This window comes from Capra hircus, chromosome 14, assembly GCF_001704415.2.
Source record: "Capra hircus breed San Clemente chromosome 14, ASM170441v1, whole genome shotgun sequence".
Lineage (NCBI taxonomy): Eukaryota > Metazoa > Chordata > Mammalia > Artiodactyla > Bovidae > Capra > Capra hircus.
In genome coordinates, this window is record NC_030821.1 from 50,960,265 (window position 1) to 50,987,723 (window position 27,459).

A 27,459-nucleotide genomic window follows, 5' to 3' on the forward strand; every position below is an offset into this window, starting at 1 on the left:
GGGTTGATTTCCTTTAGGATTGACTGGTTTGATCTCTTTGCTGTCAAAGGGACTCTCAAGAGTCTTCTCTGGCACCACAATTCAAAAGATCAGTTCTTCAGTGCTTAGGCTTCTTTATAGTCCAACTCTCACAACTGTACATGACTACTGAAAAAACCATAGCTTTGACTATATGGACCTTTGTTAGTAAAGTGATGTCTCTGCTTTTTAATACGCTGTCTACGTTTGTCTACTAGCTTCCCTGGTGGCTCAGACGGTAAAGCATCTGCCTGCAATGTGGGAGACCCGGGTTCGATCGCTGGGTTGGGAAGAAGATCCCCTGGAGAAGGAAATGGCAACCCACTCCAGTACTCTTGCCTGGAAAATCCCATGGACAAGGGAGCCTGGTAGGTTATGGTCCATGGGGTCGCAAACAGTTGGATACAACTGAGCGATTTCACTTCACTTCACTTCACATTTATCATAACTACTGTAAGCAGTAGATAATTACTAAAATAAATATTATACTACAGATGAATTCCCCCAAATATTGAAATGCCTTTAAGAGCAAGGACTTTTTGTCGATTTCAGGATGCCCTAGAGCTCAGGCCAGTGCCTGGCACATAGAAGACACCTACTACGTGTTTATAAAATGAATGAATACAAGAACAATTTAAAATATTCAACCATCTGGGGAAGGAATGCAAATCATTTAGTAAGTTCCAGAGGCTGAGATACACCAAAAGTTGCTTTTCCTTCCCATAGAGAAAAGATATTCACAGTGTGAGGATGAAATCTCACGTTCTTTTGCTTCTAGCAAGAAGATACACACAATTAAAAACACTTAGACACAGCTTCTTGGATGTCTGAATACAGACTTGCCCAGGAGTCATTTGGAATGTGCTTTTATGGTCATTTTAAATCATCCTCCAAAGGCTTAGTCAAAGGGCAGGAAGGTTAGCATCAGAATATTAACTTAGTTCTCTTTATATATTCCTGGGATCAGCGTCTCCATTTTTTGGCTTTAATGTTTCCATTCTCTATACTCATTGATCGAAGTTGCCCCAAAGCTGCTGACATCAAGCCCTGTGCCATGGGAGAGAAAGCTCAATGTGCCATACATAAAGTCACTGACATCCATCCTAAGAGTCTTCAACAACAGACAGCTTTGTGCCATGGGGAAAAAGAAGTGTACATCATTAGAGAATTCTAACCAAACCACTATAATTACCGATGGCTTTTAGCACTCAAACCAGCTGCCTTTATTTGGACACTGTAGGTTCCTCAAATGCATCTACAGAAAATACATGAAATTAAGAAATGAAAAAAATAATGGTCCCTTAGGATGGATGCATAAGGACCTGGAGGAAGCTGGGCAAATAGCTTCTGTCCTCCCTGCTATTTGGGATTTCATTTCCTTCCCTCTCACCCACAGCTGCCAGGGACTCCTTCCCCTAAGATCTTCTAGCCCTGCCATTATCTCTCCTATTCCCTAGTCCAAAGTCCAGGGCAGAGACTTCGGGTGAGGTGCGGGTAGAAGAGGAGTAGAGGAAAAAACAAAATGGAAGATAAATCCTGTCTTTCCATTCTCTCTATGTCTACAGCACTTCTAATCAGCAGAATTTTCAAAACAGTTCCATATAATCTCTTGCTTAAAACTCTAGTTCTACTTCTCACCTCAGATCCATTCATTCATGCAGGCATTCACTATTTCTTCTTCTTCATTCATTCAGAACACCTACCGTGTGGCAGCACTTGCTAGACAAAGGGGAAGACAATAGTGAGCAAAAAAAAAACAGATCCAGTCCCTGAACTCAAAGAGCTCTCAGCATTGAGAGGAAGAGAAACATTAAGCACGTAATTATCCAAAAACATGAGTAAAATTGTACCCCAGGCAAGTGCTATAAAGGAGCAGTATGTCGCTCTGAAAGCCTATAACTAGGGGAACTACCTTAGGGAGCTGAGTGAAGGCTTCCCTTAGGAAGGCAGTGCTGAGCTGAGCTCTGAAAGAATAGAATGGCTTACCAAGTAAAGAGAATAACATGTGCAAAGGCCCTGGGGCAGGTAAGAGCAGGACCCAGGGAGCCTGCAAGAAAAGCCGTAAAGGATGTGATCAAGTAGGGTAAGTTGCTCCCAAGAACTGAGGCAAAGAAAGTATAAAATTGTCAATGTATGGCTCAGTGGTAATGTTAGTGGTGCCTGATCAAACGCACCAGGTTGCAAGAGTGCCCAGTGGTTGAGGAAACAGAGGCAGTGACCAAGACCCTTATAATTCCAAGTGTGGTCCTGGAACCAGCAGCATCAGAAATGCAGAATCTCAACTTCTGCCCCCAGACCTACTAAACCAGGACCTGCATTTAAACAAGATCCCTACATGATTCATAAGGACATAAAAGTTTGAAAAGAATTGGTCTGGACTACTATTTAAGAAAGTGTAGTGATGGTGGGTAAGAGATAGGATAAAGCCCAGAGAAGGTGGAGAGACTGGAAATCGAAGAGAAGGATGATCCCAAGAGTAGGAGGCCTGTGGAGAGAGGAAGGGATGAGAGAACTGATTCATTTGGGAAAAGAGGTGGGACTTTTCCTTTGCTGATAAAAATTGGAAAACGGAATGGAAGAGGAAGTGAGAGACCAAAGGCAAACAACTGAGAAAACTCTATGCTATCTGACCCAGTTCTAATAAAAATGGTGGCAGAATCAATCACTGAAGAGGAGAAATAAACATTTTAAGCCAAATAATACTGCATACTTCAGAAACTCCCTTTTTTAACTCATAGGGCTCTAGTTTAAATATTTATTTTTGACTAATATTTATTTGCATTTTTTTCCCTGTAACTCCTTTAAATAAGAATGCAACAATGGAGACTTCCTGGCGGTCTAGTGGCTAGGACTCCATGCTCCAGATGCAGGGGGTCTGGGTTCGATCCCTGATCAGGGAAATAGATGCCACATATAGTGCAACTAAGAGTCTGCATGCCACAACTAAAGATCCCACATGACTCAACCAAGACCTAGCACACCCAACTAAATAAATATTTTTAAAAGAATGCAACAATGTATTAAAAATATTAAATTACTGAATAACCATTTATAATAAAACCTGGATTTCTGCAAGTAACTTGATGAGCCATGAACTAGTAAAAGGCCAACATTATATATCTTGCTGATACTATTAAATCAAATATCATGGCTGCAAAAATGTATAACAACTTGAAAAAAAGTGTAATCTTTACCTTCAGTTTTTATGTCTGCAAAGTTTGCTAAATCAATAAAATGATCTGAAAAGTTCATCTCACAGTCAGATATATCAGTCAGTGATTTACTTCATTGGTTTTCTGATGCCCATTTATCATGAGGTTAAAGCATCTTAGAATGAACAGTGGAAATCAAAAATTTGACGTGCTTGCCTTTTATAAAAACTAAATATTTGACTTACAAGATACAAACAAATAAGCCACTATGGCCTGTCATGTATTTCCAGTTTCTAATTTATTCAACCTCTGCTCAATATTGATCCTGACAAGCAAAGTAACTGAAAAGATAAATTTATTCACTCCACAGTTTAGTCAGGAACAAGCCCAAAATTATAGATTTTCCCAGGCAGATGATGACAGGCAGTCACGGGGATGACAAATGGCTGTCTTTAGATTTAGTTAGGACAGCTGGGCTAGACGTTTCCAATAAAGATTGGCGCATGCTGGTCAAATACAGGTTCATCAGTGGCCATCATTAATTGCAGCAAGAGCACTGCCAGTGCAGCAGGCTCCTATCCTAGAGCTTAGACACCAACCCTGCATGGGAAATAAAGTCAGCTCCTTAGTATTTTGCAGCACTCTTCTAAGTGATAGCATGACATGATCATTTATCATACAGAGACTGTCCAGAGAAGTGCCTGCTCCCTTTAGCAACTTACTGAAGGGCACAAAAGTGAAAGCATTTTATGAAAGACAGGAAGGCAATGCATAACCGGAGTGTATCCAAAGGGTAATCATATTTCAACACAGGATTAGTTTAGTCTTAAATAAACATACACTGGGAGGAGGAGTATGCTGAGAGTCATTTATCAAGTGATGAACAATTAACAAAAACATACAGGACTCTTTATCCATATAAATTTTAAAGTTTTCTTATTGTTATTATAATGGGCATCATATTCAACACAGTACAAAGATGCAATGCATAGTTCCATCCTTCCAGAGGTTTTTAAACTAAGAGAAATATAATGAAATTCTCACAGAAAATAATTATGGCTGTATCAAAAGGTGTGGAACAAATGCTGGGAAGAGGGCATAACCCATGACCCAGGACTGAAGGATGAAGTTAGAACTTTCGAAAAGAACTTTCTTTTAAGGCATCAGTTACTTGTCAGTGGATCAGAACCTGACTCTCTCTTAACGTCACTTTTTCTCTGTGTTGATCAAAATTAAGAGAGAATTAGCTTAGGGGTGCCAGGGCAGACAAAGAGGCAGAGAAATAACACATGTATTCCCTATCTGCTCTGCCTCACGCACTTTACATGCCACAGCAACTAATCCTCTAATTACCCTCACTTTATAAACGAGGTCACAGACTTGCCTAAGGTCAAATAGTAAGAAGCAATGTCAGAAAGTTTAGGATTGCTTGTACAACTGCTTATACAATTCCTTGTATTTTTCACATAACTTATTTATTTAAATCCATCAGAGTCTAGCACAGAAATTAACCCATAACTCAATACATACCTGATGAATAATGAAGTAAGCAGAACTAGAAATACTACTTTATATGGGAAGACATTGGTCTCTGAAAGATTAAAGTGCTCTGCAGTGGGTTCTGAAAACCCAGCTGTGCTTCTAATTATTCCCCAAAAGACAGCATTTCTTCATGTAGACACAGGCACCTATCTGGATGTTCCATTTTTGTTACCTCCTTTTACAGTTTTGGGAGGATATTTAATATGTAGAAGGGACCTGCTACCAAAGCTTCATGGTAAATATATATTCTAAAGTCTAAAGAATAAATATAGTCTTATTATATGAGATTTTTTCCAAAAATGGAAAAATGAAATATCTAAGCAACAGTAAACATGGATCAAACAAAGAATAAGGTGGAAAATACAAATAGTAGAATAGATATACAGTGCTAAATAGTATCAAGCTTTGAAGGTGAGGAAATGCTATGGGGAATAAAAATTCCAGCCAATGCATTAACAATTACTTTCAGCTTAGAAATTAAGAATATGTATGTATAAATTGTATTTCCTAATTTTTCTCATATAACCTATGGTAAGTTTGGTCTTGGCCTGAAGAAAACAAAAGAATCATAGGTGTTTGCCTGCTGCTATCCTCTGGAACTTTTATTAACTTTGTAATTCTCATACTCATATTCTAATGAAAAGCAATCCTCTTGGATATACACAATATCATATGTATACAGCAGTGCTCAGAAAACCAAAAGCTCTCTGCAGAATTAGTTATAATAATTATAATATTTAATAATAATTAATATTAGTTATAATAATAAATAAATTAGTATTTATTATTATTGTCAGCAAAACATTTGCTTTAAAATCATGGTTTTGCCCTATTGAAGGTAAGTTTTCCCTTTTTTTGCCTATGGCCACTGAATTATTAAAAATCAATCATGGGCTACAGAGTAGAAAGAGGGGAGAAAGCAAGGAAAGGAATGACAGAAAGATAAGACATTGGAGAAAGACAGTAACACTGGATTGACAAAAACAGGGAGAGAGAGGAGGTGATGAGGGCAAACAGAAAGCTTGTTCTTAAAGGTGACTAATCTGTTTTTCTCACATTTATTTGGATTTTCAACCATAGAACAATTTAATCATCCCTTTAAATATCAATAAGCTGATTTTCTTATAAGCTATTAAAACATGAAAATGTTTATGATGCACATAAAACAAAACTGTACACACAGTATGACTGACAATTAAAAAATAAATCCCTATGCTCAAAAAAGAAGACTAGAAGGATACATAACACATTCAAAGTGATCTTTGGGACTTCGCTGGTGGTTCAGCAGTTGGGCATCTGCCTGCCAGTGCAGGGGACACCAGTTTGATCTCTGGTCTTGGAAGATTCCAAATGCCACAGGGCAACTGAGCCAGTGTACCACAACTACTGAAATATGCTCTAGAGCTGGTGATGCGCAACTACTGAGCCCATATGCCACAACTACTGAAGCCTGTGTGCCCCAGAGCCTGTGCTCCACAAGAGATGCCACCACAATGAGAAACCTGCCACCGCAACTGGAGAGTAGCCCCTCTTCACAGCAACTAGCGAAAGTCTGCACTCAGCAACAAAGACCCAGTGCAGCCAAAAACAAATATTTTTTAAGTGATCTTTGGGTAATAAACACACATGGGATTTTTTTCTCCATTTTCTCCCTTTGACACATTTTTTATAGGTTTTAAAAGGAAAAGCAACTATATTGCTTGCAATGTCAAGGGACTGCTTATTTACCACTCCATAATGGCCTTAATCTGTAAACTTCCATAAATTCTGCCAAGAACAAGGCATCTTCTGGGCATGGATAGCCAGAAAGGCAAAGTGTTTTCTGAGATACAGGTTGGGTTCATTTAAGCTAGTGTGACAGAGTACAATTCTGTGGTCCCCAACTCAGGACCTTACTTTTTCCCTCATCTTTAGCCCTTTCTATTATTACTACAGACTATTTTCATCAAAAACAGATGTATTGTACATCATCTAAGTACCTGGCACTGAGCTAGAACTCCATGGAAAACAGTAATTACCTTTAAAAACAGTTAACTGACATGAAAACAATATTGAGAAGTATGAAATACCTGTGTCTTGCTTTTTTCTTCTCTAATTATAGGATTTGGAGTTTTTATTGAACAAGTTGATGAAGCTGTGGAAAATGGATCTAAATAGAAATCCTGTTTGTCTCAAACCAAAATACAGAGATAGACTGATACTGGTGTCCAAATCACTGGGTACATGTTTCTATTATATTAATATAATTTTTCTAGAGAAAGAGACTTGGTTAACTCTTTAGTTAATGTATCAGCAAGCCTTCAGAAATATTAATATAACATCTGGACCTACAAAAATGGTCAACTTTAAATTTGATATTTTAATAAGAACAAAAGTTAAAATTGAGGAATAAAACATGAAAAATATCTTCCGTTCAGAAATAATTAAGATATCAAACACTTTCTTTAAAAAAGAAAATGTGGCTGTTACCAACAAAAAATATTTAGTCATAAATGTGTACAACTTGCTGACCTTTTGCCAAATTTTCATTGGCACAAATCCTCTGAAGATCCCACGAGACTCTTGGTTCTATAGGTAAAACTGATCAAAGTTTCCATTGCTTGACATTTGCCAAATGGCACCTTAAGAACATATAGGAGTTCCTTTCATTTGAAATGGGAGCAAAATAAGGAGTCCCTTTATGAAAGAAAAGTGAAAGTGAAGTCACTCAGTCATGTCCGACTCTTTGCAACTCCATAGACTATAGCCTACCAGGCTCCTCTGTCCATGGGATTTTCCAGGCAATAGTACTGGAGTGGATGAGACCCTTACAAATAATAACACTCCTGAATATGCACTATATAAGGGGAAATGGACCAGTGCTCTTGAATAGGGACCAGCTTACACACTATCAGAAGGATAAGCACTACCCTCTCACAGAGGAGATTGTGGGAGAGTTTCTATGACATGCTGTGCGTGCATGCATGCATGCATGCTAAGTCACTTCAGTCATGTCCAACTCTTTGCAACCCCATGAAATGTAGCCCACCAGGCTCCTCTGACCATGGAATTCTCCAGGCAAGAATACTGGAGGGGGTTTCCACGCCCTTCTCCAGAGTATCTTCCTGACCCAGGGATCAAACCCATGTCTCTTACATCTCCTGTATTTGCAGGCAGATTCTTTACGGTATTCTCAGGATTCCCTTGTGGCTCAGCTGGTAAAGAATCCACCTGCAATGCGGGAGACCTGGGTTTGATCCCTGGGTTGCGAAGATCCCCTGGAGAAGGGAAAGGCTCCCCACTCCAATATTCTGGCCTGGAGAATTCCAGGGACTACACAGTCCATGGGGTTGCACTGGACTCGACTGAGCGACTTACACTTTCACTTTCTTTACCACTAGTGCCACCTGACATGCTGTACTTGGGTATCAGTTCAGTCAGTTCAGTTCAGTCGCTCAGTCGTGTCCGACTCTTTGTGACCCCATAAAAACTAACATATGGCAAAACCATTTCAAAGCTCACGGCTGTAGTAAACCTTGATTAATCACAATGCTAGTACAGTGGTTCTCTTGAGGGAAGGAGGGGTTGACAGGAGGTGTATCAAAAATATCCAAGACGATTTTTCAAAACACATCCTGCCTACCCTTTACCCCATCAGCCAAGAGTAGGAAACAGAATACACAGAAAGAACGATCATGTATATTAGGTATATTTTTAAAGTAAATTACTTGTATATTTATATTTAGAATACTATCATTCATTAAAAATTTTCTTTAAAGAAAGACATGATAAAATGTTCACAATATAATATTAAAAAGTAAGATGTTAATACTATATAGAGAGTTCCATTTCTATATAATATACACATATACACATGGTACATACCTAGAAAACAAACCAATGCTAAGAAATATACTAAAGTATTATCAGTGGTTTTCAGTGATTATCTCTGGTTGTGAAATACAGGCAATGTTTTGCTTTTTTCCATTTCTTTGAATTTTCCAAATATCATACATACAGCATACAAAAATTATTTGTATAACTGAATATGCTCAATTTTCAAAACTTTTTAAAAGGAACAAAACGTTAAAATAGCTGAAATCTCAATTCGTAGAATAAAGAAGCCAGCTATGTGTATTATTCCTATTATTTCCTATATCATAATGTACATACTTTAAAATACCATGTTACATATATAAAACTTCTTATTGACATTAACATAAAATATACTTTTCTTTTTCTAATAACTGTAAAATTATTAAATATTTAATTTTTGTTAAGTATGACATTTTTGTTTTGTAAAATAACAATGTAACTTATGCTTCAAGAAGGGCAACCAGACAGCTAATTGTTTATAGTGATTCTCTGTTAGTCATGGAAAGGAGAGATATGGATAGTAATTATGGAATCATTTTATGTTTTTGCCATCACATTTCAGTTGTTTATAAAAAGCACATATTCTCTTTGAAATCAGAAAAAATAAAAATAAAAGCTCAACAGAAGTTGTACAAATACAAGAAGTTGTATAAATAAGGTATTTTAAAAATAAATTTATTTCAGTCTAGAGTGTAACTTAAGTTCATGTGCCCTAAACCAGCGGTATATATATTGTATATGTATTATAATATTTATGTATTATATAGTAATATTTATGTTGTACTGACAGATAGCATTTATAACATGTATATATTACATTTTAAACATATGTATTGTTTTTCTCTAGAATTCCTTGATGGAAAAGAAATTAAAAACATGGAAAGACAATTCCTAATGAATTGGAAAGCATCCAAAGATGCCAAGAAAACCAGCAAGAAAAAGAACAGTAAGAACGAAGATACACATAACTCATGCAACAGTAAGTAGGCTGTCATTCATTAGTTGGTCACTCCTACCAGCAAAAGGAATATTATACTCAACAACAACAAAGAAATGCCAAAAATTAGGAGGGTTTGTTTAATTTTTTTAATGGGCTTTTTTTCTTAACTTGATTACAATTTCTAGAAAAATTTTCCTAAAATATTTATATATGAAAATGGTAGCTACTATCCAAAAAAAGCTATGTTTAGTTCATACTGAGTTATAATTATGTTGGCTATATAAACAGAGAGCCATGAGGGTGGGGAAAATGTATAATTTTCTATCTGGCAAAAGTGCATGGGGACTTGCCTGGTGGTCCAATGCATAAGACTCCACGCTGCCAATACAGGGGGCCCAGATTCCATCCCTGGTCAGGGAACTAAGATCTCATGTACTGCAACTAAGCCCACACATGGCAACTAGAGAAGCCTGCGTGCCACAACTACTGAGCCCATGCCACAAGGAACAGTCCATATGGTTGATGCAATGAAGACCCCATGCAGTCAAATTTTTAAGTGCATGATACTAGTTATCTAAATGGTGAAATAACAATCAGCTATATAACTTGTGAAACTGAAGTCACAGGTATATTCATTTAGTAACAGCACAAAAATCACATTTTTCATCAGGATAAAAAATAAAGATGTATCACAATCATATATGTGGCCTATACTTGGTAGCCCATCCTCTTTTTTAAGTACATACCCTATCATTTGAATAATTGATTATAATATGCCTAAGGTGGTGTTACAAGGATATGGCAACCTTCCGAGTATAGCCTAACTAATGAAACTGGGAAAGACTAGAGATCTCTTCAAGAGAATTAGAGACACCAAGGGAACCTTTCGTGCAAAGATGGGCTCGATAAAGGACAGAAATGGTATGGACCTAACAGAAGCAGAAGGTAGTAAGAAGTGGCAAGAATACACAGAAGAACTGTACAAAAAAGATCTTCACAACCCAGATAATCACGACGGTGTGATCACTCACCTAGAACCAGACATCCTGGAATGTGAAGTCAAGTGGGCCTTAGAAAGCATCACTACGAACAAAGCTAGTGGAGGTGATGGAATTCCAGAGGAGCTATTTCAAATCCTGAAAGATGATGCTGTGAAAGTGCTGCACTCAATATGCCAGCAAATTTGGAAAACCCAGCGGTGGCCACAGGACTGGAAAAGGTCAGTTTTCATTCCAACCCCAAAGAAAGGCAATGTCAAAGAATGCTCAAACTACCACACATTTGCACTCATCTCACACGCTAGTAAAGTAATACTCAAAATTCTCCAAGCCAGGCTTCCGCAATACATGAACCATGAACTTCCAGATGTTCAAGCTGGTTTTAGGAAAGGCAGAGGAACCAGAGATCCAATTGCCAACATCTGCTGGATCATCAAAAAAGCAAGAGAGTTCGAGAAAAACATCTATTTCTGCTTTATTGACTATGCCAAAGCTTTTGACTGTGTGGATCACAATAAACTGTGGAAAATTCTAAAAAGAGATGGGAATACCAGACCACCTGACCTGCCTCTTGAGAAACCTGTATCCAGGTCAGGAAGCAACAGTTAGAACTGGACATGAAACAACAGACTGGTTCCAAATAGGAAAAGGAGTACGTCAAGGCTGTATATTGTCACCCTGCTTATTTAACTTATATGCAGAGTACATCGTGAGAAACGCTGGGCTGGAAGAAGTACAAGCTGGAATCAAGATTGCCAGGAGAAATATCAATAACCTCAGATATGCAGATGACACCACCCTTATGGCAGAAAGTGAAGAGGAACTAAAAAGCCTCTTGATGAAAGTGAAAGAGGAGAGTGAAAAAGTTGGCTTAAGAAAATGAAGATCTTCAGAAAATGAAGATCATGGCATCTGGTCCCATCACTTCATGGGAAATAGATGGGGAAACAGTGGAAACAGCGTCAGACTTTATTTTGGGGGGCTCCAAAATCACTGCAGATGGTGACTGCAGCCATGAAATTAAAAGATGCTTACTCCTTGGAAGAAAAGTTATGAGAAACCTAGATAGCATATTCAAAAGCAGAGACATTACTTTGCTGACTAAGGTCCATCTAGTCAAGGCTATGGTTTTTCCAACAGACATGTATGGATGTGAGAGTTGGACTGTGAAGAAAGCTGAGCGCTGAAGAATTGATGCTTTTGAACTGTGGTGTTGGAGAAGACTCTTGAGAGTCCCTTGGACTGCAAGGAGATCCAACCAGTCCATTCCGAAGGAGATCAACCCTGGGATTTCTTTGGAAGGAATGATGCTGAAGCTGAAACTCCAGTACTTTGCCCACCTCATGCAAAGAGTTGACTCATTGGAAAAGACTCTGATGCTGGGAGGGATTGGGGGCAGGAGGAGAAGGGGGCGACAGAGGATGAGATGGCTGGATGGCATCACTGACTCGATGGACATGAGTCTGAGTGAACTCTGGGAGTTGGTGATAGACAGGGAGGCCTGGCGTGCTGGGATTCATGGGGTCACAAAGAGTCGCACACGACTGAGCGACTGAACTGAATGAAACTAACTGTAGCTAAGTGTAATGTGTAATAATCATCTTTATCATATTGGGGAGTATCCTAGAATTCACTCTTCACCAATTCTGTAGTCAACAACATTGGAATGAGCCACTTCTTCTGTTCCATGTTTGTTTTCTAGTTCCACAGTTAACAGGGGATGGAGACATGGGAAGAAGTGAGACCAGGTGAACAGGGAAAGAGAAACTACAACAGTGTAGTGTGGCTTTATGCATAGACAGCATATCCTAGGAGCTCTATCACTCTAGGACAAGGAGGTTGAGGTGAAGAGAAGGAGGCGGAAAGCTCTGATGATTTTGCCATATTGTATCCACTGAATATGAACTGTTAATTTTATCTCACATGAATGATGATACTGTATTGGCAATATTAATTTCTCAAGATTTGAAACTTATAAAATGGACAAGAGGCATTTCCCCCTCTCTGCTTATACGTGGTTGGCTGTGAAGGGCAAAACTAGACTTAGGGTAAGGATTTACTGTTTTCAGTATTACCTCAAAGATGCCAAAGTACAACCAAAGCAATGTTGAGAAAGATCAATAAAACTGGAGGGATCATGCTCCCTGTTTGCAAGCTACAGTTGAACCCTGAGCAATGAGGAGGTTAGGGGCACTGACCCTCCCAATCTCGAAGATCTGCATGTAATTTTACAGTCAGCCCTCCATATCTTTGGTTCCACATCTGAGGATTCAACCAATCTCAGATCATGTAATACTGTAGTATATACTATAGAAAAAAATTCATGTAAAAGTGGACCCAAGGAGTTCACATTTGTGTCATTCAAGGGTCAGCTGTATACTACAAAGCTACAGTAATCGAGGAGATCAAACCAGTCAATCCTAAAGGAAATCAGTCCTGAATATTCACTGACTCATTGGGAAAGACCTGATGCTAGGAAAGATTGAAGGCAAGAGGAGAAGAGGACAGCAAAGGATAAGATGGTTGGATGGCATCACTGACTCAGTGGACATGAGTTTGAGCACACTCTGAGAGATTGTGAAGGACAGGGAAGCCTGGTATGCTGCAGTCCATGGAGTCACAAAGAGTTGAACATGATTTGGTGACTCAACAACAACAGTAATCAAAACAGTATGGTACTGGCACAAAAATAAGACACATAGATCAACAGAACAGAATAGAGAGACCAGAAATACTCATGACTATACAGCCAATTTGGAGAAGGCAGTGGCACCCCACTCCAATACTCTTGCCTGGAAAATCCCATGGACAGAGGAGCCTGGTGGGCTGCAGTCCAGAGGGTCGCTAAGAGTCGGACACGACTGAGCAACTTCACTTTCACTTTTCATTTTCATACACTGGAGAAGGAAATGGCAACCCATTCCAGTGTTCTTGCCTGGAGAATCCCAGGGATGGTGGGAGCCTGGTGGGCTGCCGTCTATGGGGTCGCACAGAGTCGGACACAACTGAAGCAACTTAGCAGCAGCAGCATACAGCCAATTAATTTACAACAAAGAAGGCAAGAATATGCAGTGGGGAAAAGACAGCCTTTTCATTAAATGGTGTGAGGAAAACTAGACAGATACATGCGAAAGAATCAAACTGGACCAGTTTCTCATACCATGCACAAAAAATACACTCCAAATGGATTAAGGTTTACTCCATGTAAGAGCTGACACCACAAAACTCCTAGAAGAAAATATAGGCAATGAATATTTTTTTGAATCTGTCTCCTCAGTTAAGGGAAACAGAAACAAACAACTGGGATTACTCCAAACTCAAAAGCTTTTACAAAGTGAAGGAGACTACCAACCTGGTGAAAAGACAGTCCAGTGATTTTACAAAGTGAAGGAGACTACCAATCTAGTGAGAAGACAGACCAATGATTTTACAAAGTGAAGGAGACTTACCAACCTGGTGAAAAGACAGCCTAGTGAATGAGAGAAGAAATTTACAAACGACAGGATGTATAAGGGGTTAATATCCAAAATACATAAAGAACTCACACAACTTAGTATCAGAAAAACAAATAACCCAATGAAACAATGAGCAGAGGACCTAAACAGACATTTTTCCCAAAGACATACAGACAGTCAACAGACAAATAAAAAGACTCAGTGTCACTAATTATCAGAGAAATGCAAATCAAAACCATAATGAGATATCACCTTACACCTGTCAGAATTGCAGTTATCAAAAAGGCAAATTACAAGTGTTAAAAGGGAACCCTGGTGCACTGTTGGTAGGACTGTAAATTGGTGCAACCACCATGGTAAACAGTATGGAGGTGCCTCAAAAAATTAAAAATAGAATGGATCATGTGATCATGTGATCCAGTAACTTCACTACTGGGTATGGAAGAATGGATGAAGAAGATGCGATATATACAATGGACTATTACTCCCATTAACAATATGAAAAGTATCTTACCACTTGTGACAACATAGGTGGATATAGAGGGTATTATGCCAAGTAAAATAAGTCAAAAAGAGAAAGGCCAACACTGAATTATCTCATATGTGGAATCTAAAAAACAAGGCAATGAAAACAGACTCAAACAGAAGAGTGGTTGCCAGGAGGAGTGCGATGAACAGGTGAAGGGGATTAAAAGGTAAACCTCCAGTTATAAAATGAATAAGCCACAGGGACAGAACACACAGCGCAAAGAATATGCTCAACAATATTACAATAACTTTGGATGAGGACATATGGTTGCTAGGCTTATTTGTTGTTGTTGTTCAGTCACTAAGTTGTATCCAACTCTTTGTGACCCCATGAACTGCAGCACACCAGGCTTCCCTGCCCTTCACTATCTCCCAGAGTTTGCTCAAACTCATATCCGTTGAGTCGGTGATGCCATCCAACCATCTCATCCTCTGTTGCCCCCTGCTCCTCCTGCCCTCTATTCCTCAGCAACAAGGTCTTTCCCAATGAGTCAGCTCTTCCCATCAGGCAGCCAGAGTACTGGAGCTTCTAGGTATATGGTGGTCATCATTTTACAATGATACAAATGTCAAATAACTATGCAACACTCCTGAAGCTAACAAGATATTATGCATCAACTACATTTCAATAAATAAATAAACAATTTCAGGCACACATTTTTTTATTGCAGTTTACTGCACTTCCCTGATACTACATTTTACACAAATAGAAGGTTTGTGGCAACCCTTTGTTGAGCAAGTTAATTGATTCCATTTTCCCAACAGCATTTCCAACAGACATATTTCCAAAGAAAACCTACAAATGGCCAATGGGTATATTTTTTAAATGTTCAATGTCACTAATTAACCAGGAAAGGCAAATCAAAACCACAATGAGATATTTCCTCATACCTGTCAGAAAAACTATTATCATATGACAAAACAACAACAAATGTAGGTGAGGATGTGGATAAAAGTGGAACCCTTGCATGCTGTCAGTGGGAATGCAAAATGGTGCAACCAACATGAAAAAAAGTATGGCAGTGCCTCAAGATTTAGAAATAGAATGACCATATGATCCAGCAACCCCACTTCTGAGTATTTATCCAAAAGAACTGAAATCAGGATCTTGAAGAGATGTTAACACTCCTATGTTCATTGCAGTACTATTCATAATAGCCAAGATGTAGAGACCTAAATGTCCACTAACAAATGAATGGATGAAGAAAATAAGGTATATACAAACAATTGAATACTATTCAGCCTTAAAAAAAAAAGAAATTCTGTAATATGAAACAATGTGGATGAACCTTGAGGGTATTATGCTAAATGAATTAAGCCAGTTCCAGAAAGACAAATACTCCATAATTCCATGTATATGAGGTATCCAAAATAGTCTATTTCATAAAATCAAAGAGTAGAATGGGGGCTTCCCAGGGCTGTGGGTGGGAGGGTAATGGGGAGTTACTAATCAATGGAAATAAAGTTTCAGTCAAGCAAAATGAATAAGCTCTAGAGATACGCTGTGCAAAGTTATGCATGCATGCTAAGTCGCTTCAGTCATGTCTGACTCTTTGCAACCCTATGGACCATAGCCCACCAGGCTCCTCTGTCCAAGGGATTCTCCAGGCAAAAATAGTGGAGTGGGTTGCCATCCCCTTCTCCAGGGGATCTTCCCGACCCAGAGATCAAACCCATGTCTCTTATGTATACTGTACTGGCAAGCAGTTCTTTACCACTAGCACCACCTGGGAAGGCCACAAAGGTGTACCTAGAGTCAACAATAATGTACATTTAAAACAGTAACAGGGTAGATTCCATGTTAAGTGTTCTTACCACAATTTTTTTTTGAAAAGCCATATGGAATGCTACAAAGTACAGAAGCGTCATTTCATACCTTATTGTAGTTGCTATCATGATAACCATTAATAATTTAAAATGGAAAGCACTCCAGTCTAGGAAGCCAAAAAGAGGGGCAAGGGAAGAAAAGAGAACCAATATTTATCGTGCCAATCATTTCAGATATTTATATGCATTACTGCTTTAATCATTTTACCTTGTGGGAAAAATTATATCCATTTTGCAGCTGAGAAAGCTGAGTTTTAGAAGGATGAGATAACTTGTCTAAGGTCACAAAGATAGCAGAAAGTGAAAGTAAAAATGTTAGTTGGTCAGTCATGTCCAACTCTTTGCAATCCCATGGACTGTAGCCTGCCAGGCTCCTCTCCAGGCAAGAATACTGGAGTAGGTTGCCATGCCCTTCTCCAGGGCAATCTTCCCAACCCAGAAACTGAACCTAGATCTCCCCAATTGCAGGAGGATTCTTTACCATCTGAGACACCAGGGAAGCCCAGTAATTAATCAAAGTTATCTGACTTTATCAAAGAGCTTTGGTTTCTAGTGATTACTCTATTGATGACTGGTGGACAACTCATGCTTGGACATAAGGACAATAATGTCTGCCCTACTTAGAAATTCACTTCGGTTTGGCAGGAATTTAGAAAAATCTGCAAATGTATAAATACATGATACGTAAACATATAATTTTTGCAAATACAAAGAAATTAGGGAGAAAAATGAGACTATATTATGAAAGAACATTGAAATTTTCTGAGTATTCAAATAGATTATATTATTTACTCTATTGAAAAATAGACTGTAAGGTCAATTAAATTAAATTCAAACTGAAAGCTGATGACCTGCAATAGAAATTATCTGAGTTTGCCTCAGGCGTGTGCTAAGTCCGACTCTTTGTGAACGTGGACTATAGCCTGCCAGGTTCCTCAGTCCGTAGGCTTCTCCAGGCAAGAATACTAGAGTGGGTTGCCATGCCCTTCTCCAGGGGATCTTCCTGACCCAGAGATTATACACTGAACATCTTGTGGCTGCTGTGGTACAGGTGAATTCTTTACTGCTGAGCCACCAGCGAAGCCCTTTCCTCAGGAGTACTTAGTTATTTTCGCTTGGCCATTTGTAGATATCCTTCTTTCTTGTCACCTACATGCTTCTGAGAACCCTTTGCAAACAAATGATACAGTTCCTGAGCCTCCCAGGCTTACAACTGGTGACATCCCTAGACACATGCATGTAACACACAGTAACTATTCACCTGGCCAATAGCTTGCACTATGGTCTTTATGTAAAGTCTCTCTGTTATTGCTGCTCAGGAGAAATGGAAAGCGTGAATTAAAGTCTAGAATATATATTGTGCTTTTTAAAATCTACAGTATACCTTCAGGACTTTAGAAGAGTTAATATGAACCATTTAAAGATACCTCTGCACAACCAAATACATTGTAAGTGAAGAGGAATTCTTAGGAAGATGGTCATTTTTAAATTTCCTGACCTTTGACATATTTTTGGTAGCCCTGTAAATTTGGAGCTCTATAATAATAAAAGTACAGGGATTATGTCTTTAAACTTCATGGATCTTACAATAAAAAATCTTGTCCTAAATACAGTCTCAAAATCAGAAGTAGTCAAACACTTTAACGAAGTTCAAAATATCTTAAAAACTTTCAGCATTTACTTTTGTAGTGTTTTGATGGAAATATTCATTTATTCATTTAATAAACACTTGTTGAGCACTGTGAATATGCCCAAGACTATGCTAAGCTCCGAGAATTAGAGTTGATTAAGGCAGTTTCTACTTAAAAGAAAAATCATTGCTAGAAAGGGACGAGGATCTATAAACAGGGAAATGATGTTAAGTGTGGAAATAAGGTATGAACAGATTACAAAAACCGTAATTGACTAATCTACTCCCTAAAGGTTAAACACACTGAAAAAATAAACACATAACAGCAAAACGCAAAAGGGTAGTTAATATTAATTAATGTTGGTGTACCCATTTTGTCTATGAGAGTTGACCATGAACTTTCCTGTGTGGGTTCTCATGTATGAAAATCTGTCATATTTTTATCCTGGACATTAACTTTTTATTGGTTTTGCTATGAAACTATTTAGTCATATTTAATTCCATTTCTCAAAATATAGATAGTCTAATGCTGTTCTATGTCATGTTTACAATTTAGTTATTAGTTTCAAAGCAGAATGCTTTTAATTCTTTGTACGCTACAGGTAACTTTGAAACAATGCATCATATACTTCCCGTTTATTACCCACAGGTGGGTAATCCAAAATTAGTCTTTTTCTCTGATATACAGAGATTTCTTGCAAATGGAAATGCATCTCCAGAAAGCTCCCAAGAAGATAACTCTAAAATTATTGAAGACATGGGGTAGGTTCTTTCAAATACTTCTGCGTGATTTATGTTTTGGCGGGAAGGATGGGACACTCTCACTGTCAACAACACAGAGGAAGAAAGGTCCTCCATCCATCTTCTAGTTCTCTGTTCTCAATTCTTCTTGACCAAGCATCAAAAAAAAAAAAAAAAAAAGTTCACTGTTCACCTGCCAAAACAGTTATTCAGTTGCAGTGGTTCAGGAAGAGCTGGGAGTCACAGACAAGATATGCCAACTGGAATAAGGCATGTGACTCAGGCAAGTCCCAAAAGCAGCAGGTAAAGATGTCTGAATGAGCAGGGATAACAGCAAAGGAGCCTGAGGCTGAGACGGTAATGATGGCCCATTGGTGAGTAGAGGGCATCTGGTGGTGGAAAGGAAGAGGAAGCCATAGCACGACAGGGACAGGCTAGTTTCACCACTTCTCCAACCCAAACGTTCTTAATTTGGGGTCCCTGAAGGATGCATTAAAAGTTTCATTAGATTCTCAAAGAGATATATGATCTAAAAAATAGTTTCAGAATCACTATTCTAACCTCGCGTGCGTGCTAAGGCCCTTCAGTCATGTTTGACACTTTTCGACAACATGGACTTCAGCCCTCCAGGCTCCTCTGTCCATGAGATTCTCCAGGCAAGAATACTGGAGTGTGTTGCTAAGCCCTCCAGGGGATCTTCCTGACCCAGGGATTAAATCCGCATTTCTTAAGCACTCCTGTATTGGCAGGCAGGTTTTTTACCACTAATTTTAAACTCTGAAAATACACATGGGCTTCCCAGGTGGCATATACGTAACTTACTTTATTACGAATCAGCTCTAAGTCTCCTGATGAGAAGAAAATTGCTTTTTTTTCCCCCAGTTTTATGAACGATGTTATTGCTTTAATGTAAAGATAAATCATACCAGAAAACAAGTTCCTTCATCATAAAACTGATAGGCACTTGCTATATGCCAAAACAGTACTCAGTATAATAAAAACTCAAATGAGATACTCCTGATCTCAAAGATTTTGCAACAAGCTAATGTGAGAGTCAAATGTGATACCAACTATATATTGTGATAAATGTTATGGGCTTTATACACCAGATCATCATACATCCTATAAATTATTCATTCAACTTTTTTCATTTAAATCAATACAGTGATTGCTCTATGATCTTCCCAGTCATATCACAGTAGTTCAGTTAGTTCAGTTCAGTCGCTCAGTTGTGTGCGACTCTTTGCGACCCCATGAATCGCAGCACGCCAGGCCTCCCTGTCCATAACCAACTCCCAGAGTTCGTTCAAATTCATGTCCATCAACTCGGTGATGCCATCCAGCCATCTCAACCTCTGTCATCCCCTTATCCTCCTGCCCACAATCCCTCCCAGCATCAGAGTCTTTTCCAGTGAGTCAACTCTTCACATGAGGTGGCCAAAGTATTGGAGTTTCAGCTTTAGCATCAGTCCTTCCAAAGAACACCCAGGACTGATCTCCTTTAGGATGGACTGGTTGGATCTCCTTGCAGTCCAAGACTCTCAAGAGTCTTCTCCAACACCACAGTTCAAAAGCATCAATTCTTTGGCACTCAGCCTTCTTCACAGTCCAACTCTCACATCCATACATGACCACTGGAAAAACCATAGCCTTGACTAGACAGACCTTTGTCGGCAAAGTAATATCTCTGCTTTTCAATATGCTGTCTAGGTTGGTCATAACTTTCCTTGTAAGGAGTAACCTTCTTTTAATTTCATGGCTGCAATCACCATCTGCAGTGATTTTGGAGCCCAAAAAAATAAAGTCTGACACTGTTTCCACTGTTTGTCCATCTATCTGCCATGAAGTGATGGGACTAGATGCCATGACCTTAGTTTTCTGAATGTTGAGCTTTAAGCCAACTTTTTTACTCTCCTCTTTCACTTTCATCAAGAGGCCTTTTAGTTCCTCTTCACTTTCTGCCATAAGAGTGGTGTCATCTGCATATCTGAGGTTATTGATATTTCTCCCAGCAATCTTGATTCCAGCTTGTACTTCTTCCAGCCCAGCGTTTCTCATGATGTACTCTGCATAGAAGTTAAATAAGCAAGTTGACAATATACAGCCTTGGCGTACTACTTTTCCTTTTCCTGGAACCAGTCGGTTGTTCCACATCCAGTTCTAATTGTTGCTTCCTGACCTGCATACAGATTTCTCAAGAGGTAGGTCAGGTGGTCTGGTATCCCCATCTCTTTCAGAATTTTCCACAGTTTCTTGTGATCCACACAGTCAAAGGCTTTGGCATAGTCAATAAAGCAGAAATAGATGTTTTTCTGGAACTCTCTTGCTTTTTCCATGATCCAGCGGATGTTGGCAATTTAATCTCTGGTTCCTCTGCCTTTTCTAAATCCAGCTTAAACATCTGGAAGTTCACAGTTCACATACTGTTGAAGTCTGGCTTGGAGAATTTTGAGCATTTCTTTACCAGCATGTGGGATGAGTGCTTTTGTGCATTCTTTAGCAGTTTGCGCGTTCTTTGCCATTGCCTTTCTTTGGGACTGGAGTGAAAACCAACCTTTTCCAGTCCTGTGGCCACTGCTGAGTTTTCCAAATTTGCTGGCATATTGAGTGCAGCACTTTCACAGCATCATCTTTCAGGATTTGAAATAGCTCAACTGGAATTCCATCACCTCCACTAGCTTTGTTCGTAGTGATGCTTTCTAAGGCCCACTTGACTTCACATTCCAGGATGTCTGGCTCTAGGTGAGTGATCACACCATTGTGATTATCTGGGTCGTGAAGATCTTTTTTGTACAGTTTTGTGTATTCTTGCCACCTCTTCTTAATATCTTCTGCTTCTGTTAGGTCCATACCATTTCTGTCCTTTATTGTGCCCATTTTTGCATGAAATGTTCCCTTGGTATCTCTAATTTTCTTGAAGTGATCTCTAGTCTTTCCCATTCTGTTGTTTTCCTCTATTTCTTTGCACTGATCCCTGAGGAAGGCTTTCTTATCTCACCTTGCTATTCTTTGGAACTCTGCATTCAGATGCTTGTATCTTTCCTTTTCTCCTTTGCTTTTCGCTTCTCTTCTTTTCACAACTATTTGTAAGGCCTCCCCAGACAGCCATTTTGCTTTATTTCATTTCTTTTCCATGGGGATGGTCTTGATCCCTGTCTCCTGTACAATATCACAAACCTCCGTCCATAGTTCATCAGGCACTCTATCAGATCTAGTTCCTTTAATGTATTTCTCACTTCCATTGTATAATCATAAGGGATTTGATTTAGGTCATACCTGAATGGTCTAGTGGTTTTCCCTACTTTCTTCAATTGAAGTCTGAATTTGGCAATAAGGAGTTCATGATCTGAGCCACAGTCAGCTCCCAGTCTTGTTTTTGCTGATTGTATAGAGCTTCTTTGGCTGCAAAAAATATAATCAGTCTGATTTCAATGTTAACCATCTGGTGATGTCCACGTGTAGAGTCTTCTCTTGTGTTGTTGGAAGAGAGTGTTTGCTATGACCAATACATTCTCTTGGCAAAACTCTATTAGCCTTTGCCCTGCTTCACTCCGTATTCCAAGACCAAATTTGCCTGTTACCCCAGGTGTTTCTTGACTTCCTACTTTTGCATTCCAGTCCCCTATAATGAAAAGGACATCTTTTTTGGGTGTTAGTTCTAAAAGGTCTTGTGGGTCTTCATAGCACCATTCAACTTCAGCTTCTTCATCATTACTGGTTGGGACACAGGTTTGAATCACTGTGATACTGAATGGTTTGCCTTGGAAACTAATAGAGATCATTCTGTTGTTTTTGAGATTGCATCCAAGTACTGCATTTCAGACTCTTTTGTTGACCATGATGGCTACTCCATTTCTTCTAAGGGATTCCTGTCCACAGTAGTAGATATACTGGTCATCTGAGTTAAATTCACCCATTCCAGTCCATTTTAGTTCTCTGATTCCTAGAATGTCGACGTTCACTCTTGCCATCTCCTGTTTGACCACTTCCAATTTGCCTTGATTCATGGACCTGACATTCCAGGTTCCTATGCAATATTGCTCTTACAGCATCGGACCTTGCTAACCAGTCACATCCACAATGGGGTATTGTTTTTACTTTAGCTCCATCCCTTCATTCTTTCTGGAGTTATTTCTCCACTGATCTCCAGTAGCATATTGCGCACCTACCGACCTGGGGAGCTCCTCTTTCAGTATCCTATCATTTTGCCTTTTCATACTGTTCATGGGGTTCTCAAGGCAAGAATACTGAAGTGGTTTGCCATTCCCTTCTCCAGGGGACCACATTCTGTCAGACCTCTCCACCATGACCCTCCCGTCTTGGGTGGCCCCACACAGCATGGCTTAGTTTCATTGAGTTAGACAAGGCTGTGGTCCGTGTGATCAGACTGACTAGTTTTCTGTGATTACGGTTTCAGTGTGTCTGCCCTCATGTTAACAGTGGAGTGAAGCAAGGTCTCGCTTTGCTTTGTATTTGTTTTTTATTTTTAGTCCATTGATGAAAGGTTTTTATAGTGCATAGAATGTATAATTGTTGTTGTTTAGTCATTAGGTTGTATCCCACTCTTTGGGACCCTATGGACTGTAGTCTGCCAGCCTCCTCTGTCTATGGGATTTCCCAGGCAAGAATACTGGAGTGGGTTGCCATTTCCTTCTCCAGGGGATCTTCCCAACCCAAGGATCGAACCTGTGTCTCCAGTATTGGCAGGCTGATTCTCTACCACTAAGCCACCAGGAAAGCCCCATATCATAGTAGTCACTTAAGTTATAATAAATGGCATTAGCAAATTTCATTAAGAAAGTAATCAGAGCCAGTAGATGTACTTTGGAATAGATTTCCTTTTTCCAGAACTGCTTGATGAGGGTCACATGGGTTCGTCATGAGACCCTCTCTGAAGGGTCCAATCAAGGGATAGTGACTCAGCATTCCTTAATGGAGCCCACCTGAAGAAGACCAATGAACAACAGTGCTGCTACCCCCATTCCCTGAAGAGTGGCTTAGGCTTGTTGAGAGAGGCCTGAGAGGGAGACAGTCCTATAAGTCTGGAAAATGCTTTATCTGGGGAGAGGAGATAGGATAAGTAAGGAGTCCTAGTTTGGATCTTGCTTCCTCTCCATTCACACACACACAAAACAGAAGCTGTGTGTGAATTTGCCATACCTGACTATGTCCACTGCCATCAAAACCGTAGCAAGTTTGTTCATAGCACCCCAAAAGTTTCTTAAAGATTCACATAACTCATTGTCAATTCCACAACAGTGTTCTTTGCATTTTGTTTCTTTGCCAAGCATTTTGAAAGGTCTTCCTACTGTATCATCAAGGTGGAAAAGAAAACAATAAAAACGGACACAGCCTCAGAAAACAATATTGGTAAATCTGTACGTTGCCACACATACCGTCAGATCAGTTGTGAGCTGTGGCACGTACTACATATTCTGCCGCCCCAAACAAAGCTCTGGTCACTAGGACTGCACTGACAACTAGGAACGCTAAACACAAGCTAAATGCATTTTCAACTACCAATACTAAGTACTGTTGAGATAGGCTACCCTAAAGAAACCACCAGCATAGAGGGATTCCTGTGAGAAGAATATATTGTCCTGCTTTTGCCACTGTCAGTGAAACTGATTATGTTCAATCCTGAGTCTTAAGTTTTGTGAAAAAGTATTACATAAACATTTTCATTTTAAATTTTCATTTATTTATGTTTGGCTGTGCTGGGTCTTCATCACTGTGTGGACTTCTCTCTAGTTAAGGAGAATGTGGGCTACTCTCTAGTCACAGTGTGCGGGCTTCTCACTGTGGTGGCTTCCTTTGTTGTGGAGCACAGGCTCTAGGGTGCACAAGCTTCAGGAGGTATGGCTCCCAGGCTCTCCAGCACAGGCTCGATAGTTGTGGCACACAGGCTTAGTTGCTCCATGGCAGGTGGGATCCTCCAGGATCAGGGATCAAAGCCATGTCTCCTGCACTGGCAGGTGGATTCTTTACCCCTGAGCCACCAGGGAAGCCCCAGCATTTTCTTTTAAATTTTTTTTTATCTCCTCAGGGCACATTTTCACTGAGGGCATGCCAAAACATTGATTTGGTTATCACAAATAATTTAAGTCTTATTAAATGTTACTATCACCTTCAATCAAAGGTGACCAAACCTATTATGGAATTTCATTAAGCTCTTGATAATAGACTATTAGGGTGTGCCTCTTGCTAACATTTTACTAATTTAGTGTAAGGCTAGGAGACAGTCCATGGAGTCCCAAGAGTAGGATACAATTTAGCAATTACACCACCACCACCACCATGAGACAATGAGAATAAAGTTAGAAGGTTAGTAAAGTATTAAAATACACAGCTCTTAAGAACAGATTTTTAGTTTCCAAAAAGTTGATTAAACCAACTCCCTCCCTTAATTACTTGAAGGAGGGTTAATGAGCTGGTATCAGCAGGAAAGTCCCCTACAGTCTACATTTAAGATTCAAGGTGGGGAGCCTGATCAGAGGTGGAAAGGAGCTTTAGAGGTTTCTTCCAAAACTCTAGAAGTATAAGCCCCACACTCCTTTAAGGTTTACACACTGAGAGCTGTGCCTGTGTCCTGTGTAGAACACAGTGAAGCAACATCTGTCCAATGACAGGGGAATGTTTTCCACCTCCTTTATAAATGCATGCCGTCTGTGCTCATGTATATTTACATAAGCCTGCCTTCCCTACAGGGAGGAAAAAGTCAGACTCATTGACGTTGCTGTTGACCCCCAAACTGAACTTGATACTATCAATGTACACTTTAATTAAAGATTAGTTCAACACTATTTTTTTATTTAAAGGCCGATTCTGAACAAATGCCTTCACTGTTCAATTAAAAATAGTATGTGCTATGGAACAAAAAATGTGCAAATTATTGCCTCTTTCTCTGTTTGTCACAGTAAATACTTTCTGACAGATGTTTCCTCTCTTTTCAAGCTGGCTAGGAGGTATTTGAGCCTTAGTAATTTAAAAATAGGCATTAAATACATTTGTACATTGTAAATAAGATCCACTGAGAATACAGTACCCACAGCACGGTACAATGAAAAGAGCAAACTGTTATTTGATTAACTATCTTTCAAGCCCAAGCAATGTCAATAGAGTCAATCCATCCCTTCTGTTAATGTAAAAATAATAACTTCCTAGCTGAGTTAGAATGCCCTTAGGTTCAGACACCTTTAAGGAATGTGAATCCCTGGGACCTATAATTCATAGGAAATGTTCACTGTGTGTTATTTAACTATTTATAAAATACCTACTAACTTTAGTTAGAAATTAAAGCATTGGGTTTCTTTGAGTTAAAAAGTGAGCTTTAAAAACAGTACAAAATAATTTGCTTTTACCACTGTTAAGGCTATGCTATGTTTGAACAGTTGTAACAACAGATCTCCTATGTGCTTCAAGAATTTTTTAAAACTTAGATAATACTTTTAGTCATGAAACTCTGGGATGATATTATATAAACTCATTTGTAAAACTCTAACTACTTTTAATTTTGCCATGTTAAATCCAACCTCAGCCTAAGTAACTTTTATATGCAAAATAACTGTATGCATCAGTAAAACAGGTATAATGCTAAGATTTTGGTTTGCAGTTCTCAAAGAACTCTTTTGAAATTAGGAGAACTCCCACCTCCCTAAAAAAAAAAGGAAAAAGAAAGTAATAGTAATGAGCAACAAAACTGTTTTTAAAATAGTCTAAGCTAGCTTTTGTGATGTCTAGTCTCAACTCTGTCAATGGCTTACTCTATGAACAAGAATTATGTAAGTTATAAGAACTGTTCTAGTTATTTTCCATTTTAAAATGTCTATTCTGAAAGCTTAGTCTTCATTACCCAAACAAATTATAAAACACAGTAGGACCCTTTGACATAAGAGTACTATCAGCCCCAACTTATATATAGGGAAAATGAGTGTTGGAGAAAGCCAGTCAGAGGAGCCCAACGTCACAGGATTGCCAGGAGGCAGAACTGGGACATGAATCCAGGTCATTGACTCCAAAAGTCAAGTTCTTAATTACACTGCCAGGGGGGGTCTCAAAAACATTACACTGCCAGGGGGGTCTCAAAAACACCCTAAAGTAAAGGCAGATATAATAAGTAAGGGAAGCAGGTGAGAATGTGACTGAGGTAAACTGGAGAGCATGCTGTCCAACTAAAGGCAACTGTAGTTGGCTCCAAAACCCTACAGCCAGACAGGCAAGTTGATCTTGGGAAATCAGATTATCTGGCAAGCAAGATATCTAGATTGTGGAATCATCTGATTTTTAAAATGCTGTAAATATTGGATCAATATCTTTTCTTTAAAAATGTCCATTACAGTGGGTAAAAAGCAAAAATAAATCAAGTAATGCTAACGAGGATATGGAGCCACCAGAACCGTCATGCACTACTGGTGGCGATGCAAAAAGAATAGTTCAGCCAATTTAGAAAAAAGTTTGACATATTCTTACAAAGTTAAACACACACTCAACACACTCAGCAGTCCCACTCCTAAGTATTCCCCCAGGTGAAATGAAAACATATACTCACACAAAAATCTGAACCCTAATGTTTTTAGTGGCTTACGAAGAATCACCAAAAATTGGGAACAACCCAAAAGCCCCTCAGCAGGGAATGGATAAACAAACTGTGGTACATCCATACAATGGAATACTACTCGGCATTAAAAAGAAATGAGCTAGCAATATATGAAATGACACAGACCTCAGAAAGACACCAGACTTAAAAGGCTACACAATGTATGATTCCATGACC

At 39.1% G+C, this 27,459-nt stretch overlaps 1 protein-coding gene across 1 annotated transcript in view; it reads left to right on the plus strand.

Annotated features, from left to right (window-relative positions):
• PPP1R42 (protein phosphatase 1 regulatory subunit 42) overlaps positions 1-27,459 on the plus strand; it is a 45,747-nt gene that overhangs the window by 16,361 nt on the left and 1,927 nt on the right. The window contains exons 6-7 of the mRNA XM_005689037.3: positions 6,814-6,931; positions 9,415-9,546. Coding sequence (XP_005689094.1) covers positions 6,814-6,931; positions 9,415-9,546 — 250 coding nt within the window. The remainder of the gene's footprint in view (positions 1-6,813; positions 6,932-9,414; positions 9,547-27,459) is intronic.